The 14,901-nt window shown below is 44.9% G+C and overlaps 1 protein-coding gene across 3 annotated transcripts in view; it reads left to right on the top strand.

Moving 5' to 3' along the window:
- LOC148828405 (papilin-like) overlaps positions 1-14,901 on the top strand; it is a 43,395-nt gene that overhangs the window by 22,425 nt on the left and 6,069 nt on the right. Inside the window, exons 8-23 of one of the 3 annotated variants that reach the window (XM_088924710.1) lie at positions 269-349; positions 973-1,145; positions 1,480-1,603; positions 1,866-1,992; positions 2,309-2,374; positions 5,091-5,295; positions 5,776-5,952; positions 6,411-6,561; positions 6,649-6,735; positions 8,032-8,233; positions 8,784-8,853; positions 9,338-9,467; positions 10,641-11,490; positions 11,952-12,092; positions 13,882-14,009; positions 14,599-14,680. In XM_088924710.1, coding sequence (XP_088780836.1) covers positions 269-349; positions 973-1,145; positions 1,480-1,603; positions 1,866-1,992; positions 2,309-2,374; positions 5,091-5,295; positions 5,776-5,952; positions 6,411-6,561; positions 6,649-6,735; positions 8,032-8,233; positions 8,784-8,853; positions 9,338-9,467; positions 10,641-11,490; positions 11,952-12,092; positions 13,882-14,009; positions 14,599-14,680 — 2,794 coding nt within the window. Of the gene's footprint in view, positions 1-268; positions 350-972; positions 1,146-1,479; positions 1,604-1,865; positions 1,993-2,308; positions 2,375-5,090; positions 5,296-5,775; positions 5,953-6,410; positions 6,562-6,648; positions 6,736-8,031; positions 8,234-8,783; positions 8,854-9,334; positions 9,468-10,640; positions 11,491-11,951; positions 12,093-13,881; positions 14,010-14,598; positions 14,681-14,901 lie in introns of all 3 variants that reach the window. The other 2 variants (XM_088924709.1, XM_088924711.1) reach the window with 2 other exon arrangements.

Here is a 14,901-nt window from a genome sequence, read left to right as displayed (position 1 = left end):
GTGTCTTTGGTTCTTTCAGCTCAAACACTGCTTCATGCACGTTATACTGGTATGTGATCTGGGTTTGTAATAATTGTGTGTATGTACACTACACATATGGGGCAATATTAAAATCCAAGATGGGCAAAAATATTTAAAAATGATCCTTCATGGCTCTATTGTAGAGTATTGCAATAATATTGAAACTAAATTGCTGTTTATTATAAAAAGCAACTGAAAAATAATCTGGGAGGAAATTCTACATCTCTGTCCTTCATTTTACCACCAGGCTACAACCAGATGTTTATCATCCCTGTTGGGGCGACCAGCATCCTAATTCGAGAGATGGCACCAACCAGGAACTTTCTGGGTAAACACAAGAATGGGGTTTAGAGCAGTGAGGGCAGAATCAGGTGTGGGCATGCATCCAAGTGGAAGCGTTTATGAGCATAGTCATGAACAGTGTGTGTTTGTTGTCTGGAAATTTATAGTGTATACAGTATGTGAGTGTGCCTCATTATCTGTTTCATGTGGGATTGTACCCGATTCAAGATTTACACAAACCAGTCTTACAAATGATACCAGCAGGAACTGTCTAGTTTGTTCCTGCCATTGTTGGACAAAAAACTCGCTATACGGTAGGTTCAGATCCTGCCTGACTATGAGTCCTACAGTACAGTACAGATATGACAATATGACAATACAGATATGGGAATTCCTTCATTGGCAGCTGTAACATTTTTAGGTCCCACTCACGGGACCTTCTTAAAGGCATGGACTCATAAAGGTCAATTTATTAGTTTTAATTTATCTATTTATAATTAATTCAGTAATAATTTATTCAGTATATTAATTCCACAACTTGAATAATGGATTGTAGGGCAGATTTCAGCGCAGCTTATTTTGATAAATTTGGCTTTAAACAAAAAGCAATGAAGCACTGAAGAGAGAAGCTTTCTGAGTCTGTGTCCTGGTAACGGTGTCTGTTTTCAGCCATTAAGAATGTGCGTGGGGAGTACTATCTGAACGGACACTGGGTTATTGACCACTCTCGCGCGGTTCACATCGCCAGCACCGTGCTGCACTACGAGCGCGGGGCCGAAGGGGATCTGGCACCAGAGACCATCAGAGGGAGGGGCCCCACCACGGAGCCGCTAGTCATTGAGGTCAAAGCAAGAGAATGCCCCGCACGTGCATTAAGAACCAGCTTGAAGATACTGATAGAAATTGTGTTAAATAGGTTTGAATGATCAATTTATGCTTCTCTTTTTAATGAAGGCATTGTGCAATGGTTTGTCCTTAGTTGGTCTCTTTCTAGAGCAGCAATATTGCTTTTACAATCCAGCGTCCAAAATTGTACTCTGTATTCGAAGTCAGGTCTGATTCGTGCATTCCATAGTGTATTTAGCATTACTTATTATTAACATTACTTACAAGCATTTTGTTGCTTTTTAAAAAAAGACAAGATGTTAATGCTTTGTGGTGTCCCTCTGCCCTCAGCTTATCAGCCAGGAGCAGAACCAGGGCATTGAGTACGAGTACTACGTGCCCTACCGCAGCTCTAATGAAGGCTACTTCTGGAGCTACGGGTCCTGGTCTGAGTGCAGCAAGGAATGTGGCTCAGGTGGGATCAGGCTCTACACCCAACTCATTCATTACTTAACAGCCACCATTTGGCATTTGCAGCCATTGCAATTAAATGCTAAAACCATGATCCTCCTAACTGAACTGGCAGCAAAAGCACCGCAGGGCCATTCGTTATAGCAGCTGCATTATTTTTCCTTGTGCTGCAAATGTTTGATTTCATTAAGATGAGCAGTCTTGTGTTGTGCAGGCTTAGAAAACTGAACTAACACTACTTTCTTAATCCATGCCTCCCGTACCAGGGTACCAGTCCCGCCTGGTGTTCTGCATCATTGACAACGAAGCCTACCAGGACTACCTGTGTTCTGGGCGCCCCCGGCCCGCTAGCAACCGGACCTGCAACCCACAGCCCTGCCCGCAGACCCGCCGGTCAGTAGACACTCAGGAGCAGCAGCAGCCAGACATACAGTCAGGCAGTGTATTGAAAACATACTGATGGGCTCAGGTTTCAAGCGGAATCCAAGTTACAATAATGTGAAAGAAGAAACGCCGTGAGCACGAGGAATAGAAACAGGTGATCTCAACACAAACTTGCGTCAGTAGGATAAGGATCTCTTTCACACAGCAGCGACAGGTAGCCACAGTGCAGCTCTTCACTGCTGTGTCGAGCGGGCAGCAGGCAGGGCTGTGTGCAGCCCCTGCTGTGGCCGGGACCTCACTCCTGTTCATTTGTTCCTGTTGAAAGGATGGCGTACTTGTACCGGCCTCACCTGTGGAGGAGTCAAGGACGCCTGAGTTCACGGGTGTACAGGTAACGCCTGCCAGTGGCCTCAAGAACTGCCAGGGCGATCGCAGGCTGGCAGGCAGGCAGTCGAAACCGAGGAGGCACAGGGCTCCAGGAGATACTGAGGGTCAATGTTCACTTCTCCACCAAGATCAATGATATATTGGCTACTCCAGTCCATATTCTTCACATCACGCAAAACAGATCGTGATATAGAGTCAATTTGAAATTCTATTATACACTAACATTTGGTTGCTCTTATGATGACGTTGGGGGAATATAAATTTTATAAATATATATATATATGCTGCCTTTCATGCATTAACCATGCATAGTATTTGTCGTCTCTTAAAGGGACGCGAAAAGTAACTGTCTTTGAAAGATTTTATCAGAATTTTTTTCTGTACTCTTCAGTGAGTTTAGATCCAGTCTTTCCTGGAGAGCCGACCAAGCGCCTTGAGTTTTCCCAACAGTATATGGGAGCCCTGAGGGTCGGAAACAGTAGACACCTCCTGTTTCCATTGAAGACATGCTTTCTAGTCGCAGCACTTGTCTCTGTGGTGCTGGGGCAAAAATCCGGCTCAGAGCGAGCAACTTGATGTTTCAGGGTTGTGGCTCGCCTTGTCCGAGAGTCAGTGGGAAAAAAAATAAAAGTGAAGGTGTTCTGTAAAAAATATTTTTACATTGCTTCAGAGAATCATAATGAAGTTTGGGAATTGTGGATTTCATTTTTTTCTGAAACAGGGTGCTGAAATCAAGACACTGTTTAAAAGATTGCTCCTTAACAAGATCTGCACTCTTTTGACCCCATTTGGCTTTGCTCCAGATCCTCTGACATGGATTTTTGCCTCGTTGCTCTAGTGATGTCTGCATATAATCAAGCCAGTGTTCATTTTCTTTAATATCTATATTCTAGAAAAAACAGAATGTGCAATTTATCTTAAGTAAAAAAGCTATAGTATAGGACTGTATTTCCCATTGATTGGTTACTACAGAATTCATGACTAACTGTCCTAGAAACTCAGAATTTGAGTGGTTTGAACCCAGATCTCAGCTTCCCATTAACACGTGTCATTTCAGGCAAAGGAAGCAGAAAATTGCCTTCTTGAATATGCTATCCAAAAACATCAAAAAACATTCACAGATGTTGGGACTCATTTTACAGAGAAATTCTAAACTCTGGAGGAGTGTCCAAATAATTGATTGAGTAAATACCAAGGGCCTCCCAGTACCACTGCTCCATGGTTTCTGTTTTAGTGCCTGTTGATCCATCTGTCTTTCTAACAGCTTACAAGCAACTGATGTGGTGTCTTAAATAAGGGTCAGTTCCAGCAAGCTCATTAATGTAATTATCTAGGTTTTAGTAGCTCTTTAACTCCAGTTTGTATTTTTGCACTTCAATACATCTCAGAATTTGAACTTTATATTGCAAAGGAGCCATACAAATATATGAGGAACAAGCTTCTTTTTACTATTGATTGCCAGTTGTAAATAAATAACAAATACAGAACAATTTTACATCAATTACAATTACAATTGTCATTGATAATTTTATGGAAGAAACAATGAGCATGAAATATTCTGCATTTCAAAGTGGAGACAAAAACAAGGAAAGACTGAGACAAAACGGAAAAAGAGGCCACCTTGACAGCATTGAGCCGCTGTTTGCTGGGAGTGGGAAACAAGCTGAGGGCAGGAAAGATAATGACAGGGAGGTTTGTGAGGTGGTGCGGTAGGGCAGCCTTCCAGGGGATGTGGTAAGGTTCACTAAATCCTGGAGCTCAAATCACAACAGGTTCACTAACTGCTAAGGGTGTTTGTGGCTTAACACCTTATTAGAAAGTCAGCTTGCTTCACTGGGTGCGTGCTGTACAAGGGTGTTGGGTTTCAGAACGGCTCCTCAGAAAACCACTCTGCTTGGCCTCATCAGCCTCTCAGCCTCTTGTTTGGTACACTCACTGGCCGAAATATTTAGCATTTTAAATCTCAACTGGAAGATGAAGAAGAATTTGCTTTTTCTAACCTAACTTCATAAATTCATACTAGTAAAAGTAATGAGGAAATAACTTTGGGTCTGTCTCCTTTTATTTTAGAGCTCTTTGATTAGAGATAAAGGGAATTGTGCTATTGAGCATTTTACCTCAAAGTACCTGTAATCAGGAAAGGAAGTCAACTTTTGTTTCAGTATCAACGAGGTTTCTTTTAAGAGTTTTTACTGCAGGGCAAGTGTTGTGCATGAGTTTTGGAAAAGGGATTATGTAAATGAAAAGATGCAGATCCAGCATGATCCAAAAGTATGGAGAAGAAATTCATTTGAATTATTTGGAAATGATAACTCTTTTGACTGAGACAGAAAGGCTTTTTTTTTTTCCTTTTTCTAAAAACACGCAGACTTGCTGCTCTTTGATATTACTTCACAGTTAAGTGACAGAAGGCTGTCTTTACAAATGAGGGGGCACTTCAGTGGCCAGTTGTGTGATGTCGTTGTCTTTGAGCATTCGAGAAGTGCCCAGAGCCTCATTAAGAGTGCAGCTGTGAGCCTGATGGACAGGGTGTTGGAGGCTGAGGGGCCGAGTGACCTGGGCTGTGGTCCGTGGCCAGAGGAGGACAGAGAAAGCCCGGCACCCCTGAGCGGCACTTGTCTGGGCGAGGGTCGCTTGGCAGCGGGGGTGAAGGGGCTGCAGGTGGGAGCGGTCAGCCAGTCTGGGCCGGCTCTGAGTGTCCGCCGCTGTTCCCCCGCCAGCTGGAAGACAGGGGAGTGGAGCGCCTGCTCCGCCACCTGCGACGGAGGCACGCAGAGCCGCAGCGTGTCCTGCCTGAGCCACGATGGCTCTGGCTCCCGCGTGGTGGAGGACGCCCAGTGTGCCGCCTTCTCCTCCCGGCCCAGCTCCCAGCAGGCCTGCAGCCTGCGCCAGTGCGCCTCCTGGAGTGCCCGCAGCTGGTCCCAGGTGAGAGGGTCGTCCATGACCGTGACGTGGGGCAGCTGTGCAGAAACGACATGTGCGCTCCGACATGAGATGTGATCCAAAGTCCTTCTGGTGCCCCGGATTGCCCAGCACACCCACTGCTCACTCAGTGGACAGGTCCGCTCTGCTGAACGACCAGCCTCTGTCCATGGGAGACATGCTGTTGGGAGTCCAGGAGAGCGATGTCTGATACTGACAGCCTCACAGTCAGACCCGTCACACTGACCAAGGACAGCTGTAGCACAGCTATAGCGCAAGGACCTCTTTTCTCCATTTTCATGCTAGTGAAGTAAATTTAATCATTGTCATGTCAAAAGAATAATGTGATGTTCCCGTGCTAGAGAATACTGGGCCTGTATTCAGGCTGTAGTAGTATATATAGTATTGTACTAGTCTGGTAAGTAGGATTTCAGCCGAGCATGCAGAGAGGTTGCAGTGTGTGATGCAGCCCTGTTCCTGCAGTGCTCCGTGAGCTGTGGAGAAGGGGAGCAGACGCGCCCGGTGGTGTGCATGGGGACCGCAGGCGTCCGGCTCCCAGACTACGCCTGCAGTTCGCTGCCCAAACCGGAGACAGTGCGGACGTGCCAGAGACAAGGCTGCCCCCGGGTGATCAGATGGCACATTGGGGACTGGGGGCTGGTAAGACCTCTCACGAGAGACCTCACTGACAGCCATTTCAGGAGATCCAGGGAGGATCCCACTGTTCACTGAAGGGATCTCCAGGCGTCTCTCAGTTCAGTGCTCATAGGTGTGACTGGAGCCAGTAGAAACAGCTATTAATGAAGAAATAGTAAAGAGTGAGGTGAAAAAAGAAGTCTGGTTGTTATGTTTCACAAGTTAGCTCAACCGATGTGATAATGCCAACGTGTCTCCTGGCTAGCACTCAGATATAGCTGCATGATACAGTTCATATATAACACCTAGTAGTACCACTAAAACAATAGAAATTCATCTTCTACGTGTTGAACGTGTAATATGAACAAAAATTGCCTCCTGTTTGGTAGGATGTGTGTAGTAGCCCCAGGTATGAAATGGTGCGCCAGTGGTTTGTGTCTGTTTGCTGAGGGAAGGTCTGGGGCGCTGTCTTGTCCCTGCAGTGCTCAAAGAGCTGCGATGTGGGCCTGCGAGAGCGCCAGGTGATCTGCGCCGACCGGGACCGCAACTTCTACAACGGGGAGCTGTGTGCAGCCGACCACAAGCCTTCCACTACGGAGCAGTGCAACACCCAGGCCTGCCTCCTCCCGCAGTGTGAGTCTGCTGACCCCTGGACTGCAGCTCTGTTGCTACAGTATAGCAGTACATCTGTCTTAACATGAACTGTGTGCTTGTGTGCAGCGGTGCCCAGCATGCCCGATCCGAGGGGCTATGACAACACACGCCTTGGCATTCTGGTGCCATACATCTCTGAAGAGCCCCCCACAGGTTAGTGTGCCGCCCTAGTTACTAGAGTGGTGCTTGCTAGGTATTGGGTTATATAACATTAAACCTAGGGGCAGGGAATGAAATAAAACATGAAAACATTGTTTAACTTCATCTACTGTCTCTGTCAGTGAGGTTGGAGAAGTGAAACGGTAAGTCACTGCTGTAGTACTTTCAGTGTTGTAGCTGCCCTACTGTCATTTATTTTCCCCTGGTACAGTTGGTCATTATTAGCATGACTATACAGAATGTCTGTCTGGTATACTTTCTGTTTTAAAAGTACATTTATGGGACCAAGAGGTGGCAGGGAAAGAGCCAGAGCACATAAGTAACCCTTCACAAGCTGACGTGTTTGACAAGTCTTCATCCACGTGGTTGTCGTGTTATGTGTTATTGAAGTGTTTCTTTTGGTTGCTCTGAGGTTATTTAACTTCGCACTGCAGGTTTGCTGTGGCGTTGGAGGGCTGACTAGGTCATCTGACTTAGAAATCCGCTGGTTTTTAGAGGCTCAGAGGCTGCGTCTGTACGGCAGGCAGGAAAGCTCACGCTGCGCGCCTCACTGTTGCTGCAGAGCCTTACTCAGACGCTCCTGCCTGGTCTGTCATTCCATTGCTGTGAAAAATTGACACAGCAGATGCAGAAACTTGACTGAAATTAGTTGGTTTTGAACATGGAAAGGCAGAAATTTAAAGATGTATTACTAAAATATATATTTTTCTAAATTATGCTGGCTAGCAAAGGAACAGGTAAAGGTTTTTTCCATGCTGAAAGGGAAAAAAAAGGGATGTAACATTTTGGCTGAAGGCTCCACAGCTGAGAGTGTGATGTGCAGAGGATTAATGGTCAATTAGTGAGGTGAAGGTACATTTTTACAGCCTGCATTTATTTTATCTTTGCCCTACAAAACATCTGGACATCATTTGTGATGTCTGAAAAGAAAAGCAAAATTAAATTAACTGCACTGTATTTGTCTTTGTAGAACTCGCTTCGTTTGTTGTTTCTGAGAGGAGGTACAGTAATTGCTTTTATGCAGTTAAAATGAGATAGTAATAATTTAAAAGGTGTTATTCATTAAAGATATGGGTTGCAAGATACTGACGAACACTTCTGACAGGATGCTTAGATGTTTGAGCTGCTTAGTAACTGGAATGCCTCGTCTCGACTGTTTCTTATGCTCTTTCTGCGAGCAGACATTTTGCACAGTCTTAAAATTTTGTCAGCTAAGCCTTTTCTGTATCTCGGCCTCCGGGTTGCCTGCTGTTGTGACGACCTGAGGAGGACTGACTGTGCTCGGCTCAGTTTACAGGAGAGATGAGTACAGGGAAGCCAGGGGAGAAAACCCCTGGCCGGATAACAGGCGGAGCGACACCCTGTACGACCGCTGGGAGTCCAAGCCTCAGAGCTGCTCTCAGTCCCAGTATGGCTGCTGTCCAGATGGACGAACTCCTGCCAGTGGACCCCTGGGCAGTGGCTGCCCCATACACAGCTGTGCCGAAACCAGGTAACCCCATCACACTGACGGCTTCCCAATGATTTTAATACCGGACACAAATCACAAAGCAATAGTGATCATGATGATAGTTTATCATTACTGAATAGTTTCTAAGTGTTTTATATCCCAATATGGAAATGTGATGGAAATGTATAGAGTAGATTATCAAGGATTTGGACACTCCTTGTACTGAGGATGGGGAAAAGAACAATGTATTTTACCAGAAAGGATGAGACTGTTGTCTTGCAGGGGAGCAAATATTTTAGCGAATGTAGGGAATCGAGTGAAGAGAAATTGGCAGTGTTGTTCTCTGAAATACACAACTTTCATGAATGTGAAACTGGTAAAATCGTTTGTTTTGAAATGTCAGTATATCCAGATTTTAACATTCCATTTTCCACTATTATATTTCTAATTATAGGGCTTAAATAAGTTTTCCATCACACCTGTTTTGAGAAGAATTTTCCTATTAGTGCTTGCTTGCCTGAACTGAAGTAAGAGTTGGGGGGCCTGTGTTGGACAGGGCTGAGAATGTGCGTGTCTGTGCTCTGCTCTGCAGGTACGGCTGCTGTCCAGATGGGGTGACAGCTGCCCAGGGTCCGGACAGGGCTGGGTGTCAGACCAACACAGTAAGGGCTACACACCACACACATTTAGGTGTTTGCAGGTAGCCTCTACAGGCACAGTGTAAATGATAGCCAGTGGAATATATCTCCACAGCTGTGAAGACAAGTCTGTCAAGTACCTTTCGCCAAACTGGCGGTCAAATATTGTCATCAGCTAACCACTTTTTATGTTTGAGATGATGTTTCAGACAATGTCTGTTGTCTTGCTTACTCGTTTCCCTGCTGGAAACGCCATTCCTTTCACTCTCTTCCAGGTGCTGTAGTTTCTCCTCTCATCTGAAGAACACTTAAATATGTACACCTCAACGTACACAATCTTTAGATTAAATCGTGAATAATTGTGTCATTTTCCTTTGGCACAGCAGTAGCCAATTGCCATAATTGATTAGGCTGTCTTTAGTACACTGGAGCTTTGTGTGACCGTACTGCTGGCTGTGTTCTCGTAGCTGAACATGAGCTCTTTGTCTCTCCTCTCTTTCTCCAGCAGCTCCATCCTGCCGCTCCCAGGAGGGAGCCCAGTGAGGCCTGCCGCTCTGCTACCTACGGGTGCTGCTATGATGGGCTGACCCTGGCAGCAGGCCCCAATGGGGAGGGCTGTCCCGGCCAGCCCAATCACTGTGAGTGCACTGGCAGACTCACTCTGATGCCCTTAATGGTCCAACAGTATTTGTATTGTATTACAGTGGTTAATGGGGACATGGTGGTGCAGTGGTTAGCATTGGGCTAACCCTGGGTTCAACTGCTGGGGTACTATCTGTGTGGAGATTGTATGTTCTCCCCGTGTTCACGTGGGTTTCCTCCTGGTGCTTTGGTTTCCTCCCACAGTCCAGAGTCTTACTAGTTGGTTAAATGGCTTCTGGGAAAATTGGAGCTGATGTGAGTGTGTGCGTGTCTGTGTCTACATGTGCCCTGCCTTGCGCCTGTGGCTCTCTGGGATAGGTTCTTGACAACCCTGTACTAGACAAAGTGGTTAGAAGATGGATGGATACAGTTAATAATTCATTCATCTTAAACAATTCCGAAATTCATATGGCTGATGGGCCCTAAATCAAGTGATGACTGTCATTACCTGCTTATCAGAGACCACCAAATAGGATTTTCAGAACCTTTTTTTCTGGACAATATGCTTTTTAATTGTAAAATTTGATAATCAACTCTTAAGCAGTCAAGTCTGTAGATGATCCCAAAATAGAGATTAAGCAAATACTACAGAAACTGAAAATGTGTTTCAAAATTTGAAATGGGGCAAATACCTTGCAGGTGACTTTTAATGTAGCCAAGTGAAGTGTTTTGCATGGAGGTAGCAAAAACATAAACTGTAAAAAAAAACAGGAGAGGTGTGCTAGAAGAGGCTGCTTATGAAAACGACTGAGGTTTATGTTGAGACGTCATTTTGCATCATTTATATTTTCTAGACAATGGGGGCAAAGTCGAGGGATGTTATGTAAAAAAAGCATAATGCCCTAGTAAGACCTAATTTAGAATACTGTGTACAATATAATATCATATTAAATATTATAGTATTGCTGCCCTGGAACAGTCAAGTGAAGAGCAACCAGATACATTCCAAGGCTTAAGGGAGTGTCCTACACTGACAGGCTGAAAGAACTGAACCTTTTTTGGCATAAAACAGAGAGGATTACAAGGAGACCTGATATAAGTATTTAAAAGTCAAATCAGCAGTGAGCTCAGTACCAAATGGGCTAGGTGGGCCAGATGGGTTTTGGGTTTTTCTAAGCTGGACAGTCGGTTGTGAACTGGTGTTGTTTGACCCCTCTGTGTCACCACAGCTCACCCTCTGGCCTGCATGCTGCCCAACACAAACGGGCCCTGCTCAGACTGGACTGCCCGCTGGTTCTATGACCCCTCCTCCGGGGGCTGTGGCCGTTTCTGGTATGGAGGTTGCCAAGGCAACCGGAATAACTTTGCCACAGAGGAGGAGTGTCTGCGGGAGTGCCGGGGCCTGGCCACACAGAGCAGGGCGTACGGAGATCGCCACCATTTCAGATTGACCACCCTGGCTGAGAGAGGTCCTACCGTATCACTGGAGAACAGCAGGGCTCAAGGAGGGGTCCGGCTGCAAGGATCCGTTCAGCGGGAGGACCGTGGGACACTGAAAGCAACAGACACTTCAGTGCGGAGAGTGTTCACTGTGCATCGGGACTCTGAGAAAAATGTGGTCCCTCACCGAGGCCTTGGGCACAGCAGACTGAGCATGAGCTCCTTTATTAGGCCCGTGGCCAGCACCATCGACAGAGGCCTGCCCAACGGGCAGGTACAGTCGCAGCCCCGTGCCGAATTTGTGGAGGGGCAGCACCGCAAAATTCACGGCGTCTCCACTCAGCAGGCCTCCTTCTCGGCCGGTCAAGACAGCAGCTCCAGCCTGACGCTGCAGGATCAAGGAAGGGGACCTGAGAAAGACCCGTCCTCGAACCGCATGCCCCTGCCGCCAAAACCGCCTGGCCCCCAGCCTGCAAAAGAACCAGCCCGGCTCCCCGAGGAGGGCGCCACCAGTACGGCGCCAAGGCACACTGAGGAGGAGCGAGGGGGCGGCTCGGATGGCAGCGATGGGCCTCTGCGCCCGGCAAGGCCAGCTTTCCAGCTCCCAGTGGGCCTGGTTGACAGCAGGACTCTGCAGAGGTAAGGGGCCTGCTGGCCACAGAGAGTTTCCCTAGTGAATCCTGGAGCCAGTGCCTTTCAATAGCGTAAATAAGACATAAGTAGAATTTAACAGTTATCCACCAAGACACATTGGGTTTATTTCCTCCTGTATGGTATGGTTTAATTCCCTATAATTCCCCCACGTAGCATGTTTAAACAACACATATGGAAATTATGTGAAGAGTAAGCTTTGGATTCTCTTTTAGTTTGGGCCAGGTAGCTATGGTGCTAGTGTAAGACATACTGTATGGCAACTGGCTGTTCACTTAGCAATAAGTAGTTACTCACAGAAAAACCAGGTCAGAACACCGTTAATGTCCATGTGTGACTTCCTCCTCCTTGAGTCATATTCCTTCTGGTGTGAGATGCTGTTGGGTTCTGCTCCAGGTGACTCCAGGTGTCGTTCCCACTGGCAGACGAAAGTGTATCTCTCTCCCCAGGCTGAGTATTGACAAGTCTGGCCCCTCGTCGGTGGAGGGTCAGATGGGACAAACTGTGAGGCTGCCCTGCAAGGTGACGCCCCACTCCTCCGGTATCACTTTGGAGTGGAGAAAGGACGGCCAGCCCATCAGCACCCCCAGGTGAGGCCTCCCAGAGCATGATGGGTATCTGTCTGTGTCCCAGACATAACAGCCTTTATTAGTGAAGTAATTCTTCATTATTAATGAAGTAAATTCTGAATATGCAGATCATATTGTCTGTATTTTCAAAACTTGTTTGATGTATCCATAAATATTGCTAAGAATTGGAAAGAACCTAAGAAACTATAACTATACTACAACTATATGGTTAAAGCTATAACTAAGAAACATACAGTTGTACCACAAGCAAAGCTGAGTTACTTCATTAACAAAGGTTTATACTTTACATAAAATATACAGAAACATCAAACATGTAGTCGATATGTTTAACAAAAGCTGTGATGTCCAGACATTAAGAAGGGTGTAGTACTATATTCCCTATGGTCAGCCTTACTTATCTCATGGGACACATGTCATAAGTGCTATTGATTTTGTTAGTTGGTAATGTGTACAATTCCAGTTTTATTTTTTCCTGCAGTTTGGACAGTTTTATCAAGGAGAGGAACTTAAAGGATTGTGTAATTTTTCATGTGTTTACATTAATCCACCTAATTCATAAAAAGTTACATTGATTTGTATATTTGGGTGTTCGAATTATTTTCTATGATCTTTACTGGGATTTGTAAACATTTGATACAGCACACAAATAATGTTAGCAAATTAAAAATGAAGCAAAAGCATAACAATTCTAAACCTTCAATTAAATATGCAGTTATTTAAAATGGTTGTAAAAATACTAATTAAAATAGTTTTTCCAATTAAGTGCAATACTATTTTGTTTTGGTTTCATGATGCTTTTAAAATCCTCAGACTACTACCTTGAGCAACACTATAGTGTGAACTGCAGTATTAATGGTGGTATATTATCTCAGTGTTAAAACTATTGTACTAAAGTATCACAGTAGAAGCATAATAAACTAGAATGACTTGTAATACCTTCTCACTGCAGTTATTACTGTAGCATAAGGTATACTATACATAGTATGAACGTAGTTATAAATTGTATGTCTTATATTGGCAAATTAGTAAAGAACTGGCTCTTCGCTGTTCTAGATGTGGTCTTCATTATTTTCTCTGGCTGGAGCTGATACATGCTATCTATTAGAGAACTATCACAATAATTTTGTCCAAATTAGGATTATACCAAATTAGGATGATGTCATAATTGTTTCACTTATAGGGCGATAAGCTATTGCAAGTAATTCCATAAGAGTTCAATTCCTGCTGTGGATAAAGAGAAAAGGATATTAGTAACATTAGTATTTAGCTGGTGAATTTACCTGAGGGATGAACTTCACAACAGTATGTTGTCTACAGCAGGTAAAGTCCACCATTATAGTCATTCTAAGCTGTACCAGTGAAAAGAATGAGGTAAACCAGTAGACTGGTAGGAGCAGGGAAGAAAGTCTTTCATGTTCCAATAAGGTGCAATCTGTGAAGAAATCTTTTATATTACCTACATGTTACAGCCTTCACAAATTAGAAGGCTGATAGAGCCAAAAATTAATCAAATCAGTGGTCATGAATCCCTTGTTTTTCTTTTTGCATTCACATACCAAACAATCATTGAAATTGCACTTAAATGAACTCAAGCTACACAGAGCAAATTTAAAAACGAAGGCTCCAGAGCAAAGAGTAGCAGTGTTAGATGGTACAGCGTATTGGATGAGCAGAAGTACTAGTGGTGGGCCTCTTGGGATGTTGTCTTTGTTGGCCAAGAATGAAAGTCCACTCTCGGTGCTCAGAATGGCGAAGGGGCTCTGACTCTGAGCTGTGTTCTCTGCACCAGACACCGACAGCAGGCGGATGGGTCGCTGCTGGTTGGCCCGCTTAGTTCCCAGGACACTGGCTGGTTGTTGTGTGTCGCGTCCAGTGACCGAGAGAGAGACCATCTCTACATTTACCTCTCTGTCTCAGGTAAGGACCTGATTGGAAGACACCTACGGTATGTTTAACTTCACTTAAACTGAGATACGAAGGCACTGATTAGCTTCAAACAGTGCCCAGTGACAATACTGTGCATCAATTCTTGCCTTCTGCCATAAGACTGTACAACGCATCCACCTTGCGTCTGGGCAGAGGCAACATTGACAGTGACCTGTTTCTGGACTGAACAGTAAACTGATACATCTGCTCTTTTTCCCCGTTTACAACTGTTTTTGTGCAATATATGCCAGGGACCCGTGCAATACATTTATATTTATATTCATATTGTGCAATACGACTTTTTTGTGTACTGTTCTGTTCTGGTTTGTTCTTTGTGTGTTCTGGACTGTGAGTAACTCTTCGTAGTGCACTTCTCACTGTACTGATTGTATTGTATGTATTGTATTATTCTTATTGTATCATTCGTTACACTGTGGCTGTGTTGTCTGTGTTAAGCTGCTGTTGCACTGCAGTTTCCCTCACGGGATCAATAAAGTATCTATCTATCAATGCTCTACCTGTAATATGCGGAGGTAATTTAATAATGTGTGCTAAAGTGCTGCTTTCGTAATGATTGCAGAAGATGCCCGCTCAGCTCCAGCATCCCAGAACCCCTCGGTCCAGCAGGGCAGCGGCCAGGTGTCCGGATCTAGAGTCCACAGGTACTGTCCCTCCCACACACTACTACAGAGGACAGCGGCTTTTATCTGCCCTAGTGCTGTCCCAAAATTCATGTTGTCCAAAGTATTCTGAGGCAGCAGTGTTTTAGTTGATCATAACTGGAATTTTTAGGTTGTTTTCCATTTTAAAGAATGCATAAAGAGTAAATGAGACCAGAAGTAGAGCTGTAAGATAAATGAAGGTGATCTTGTGAATTAGTGTT

This window comes from Atractosteus spatula, chromosome 9 (assembly GCF_055471065.1).
Source record: "Atractosteus spatula isolate fAtrSpa1 chromosome 9, fAtrSpa1.hap1, whole genome shotgun sequence".
NCBI classification, from domain to species: domain Eukaryota; kingdom Metazoa; phylum Chordata; class Actinopteri; order Semionotiformes; family Lepisosteidae; genus Atractosteus; species Atractosteus spatula.
The sequence above is the reverse complement of the archived record's forward strand: the minus strand, read 5'-3'. Positions and strand labels throughout refer to the sequence as shown.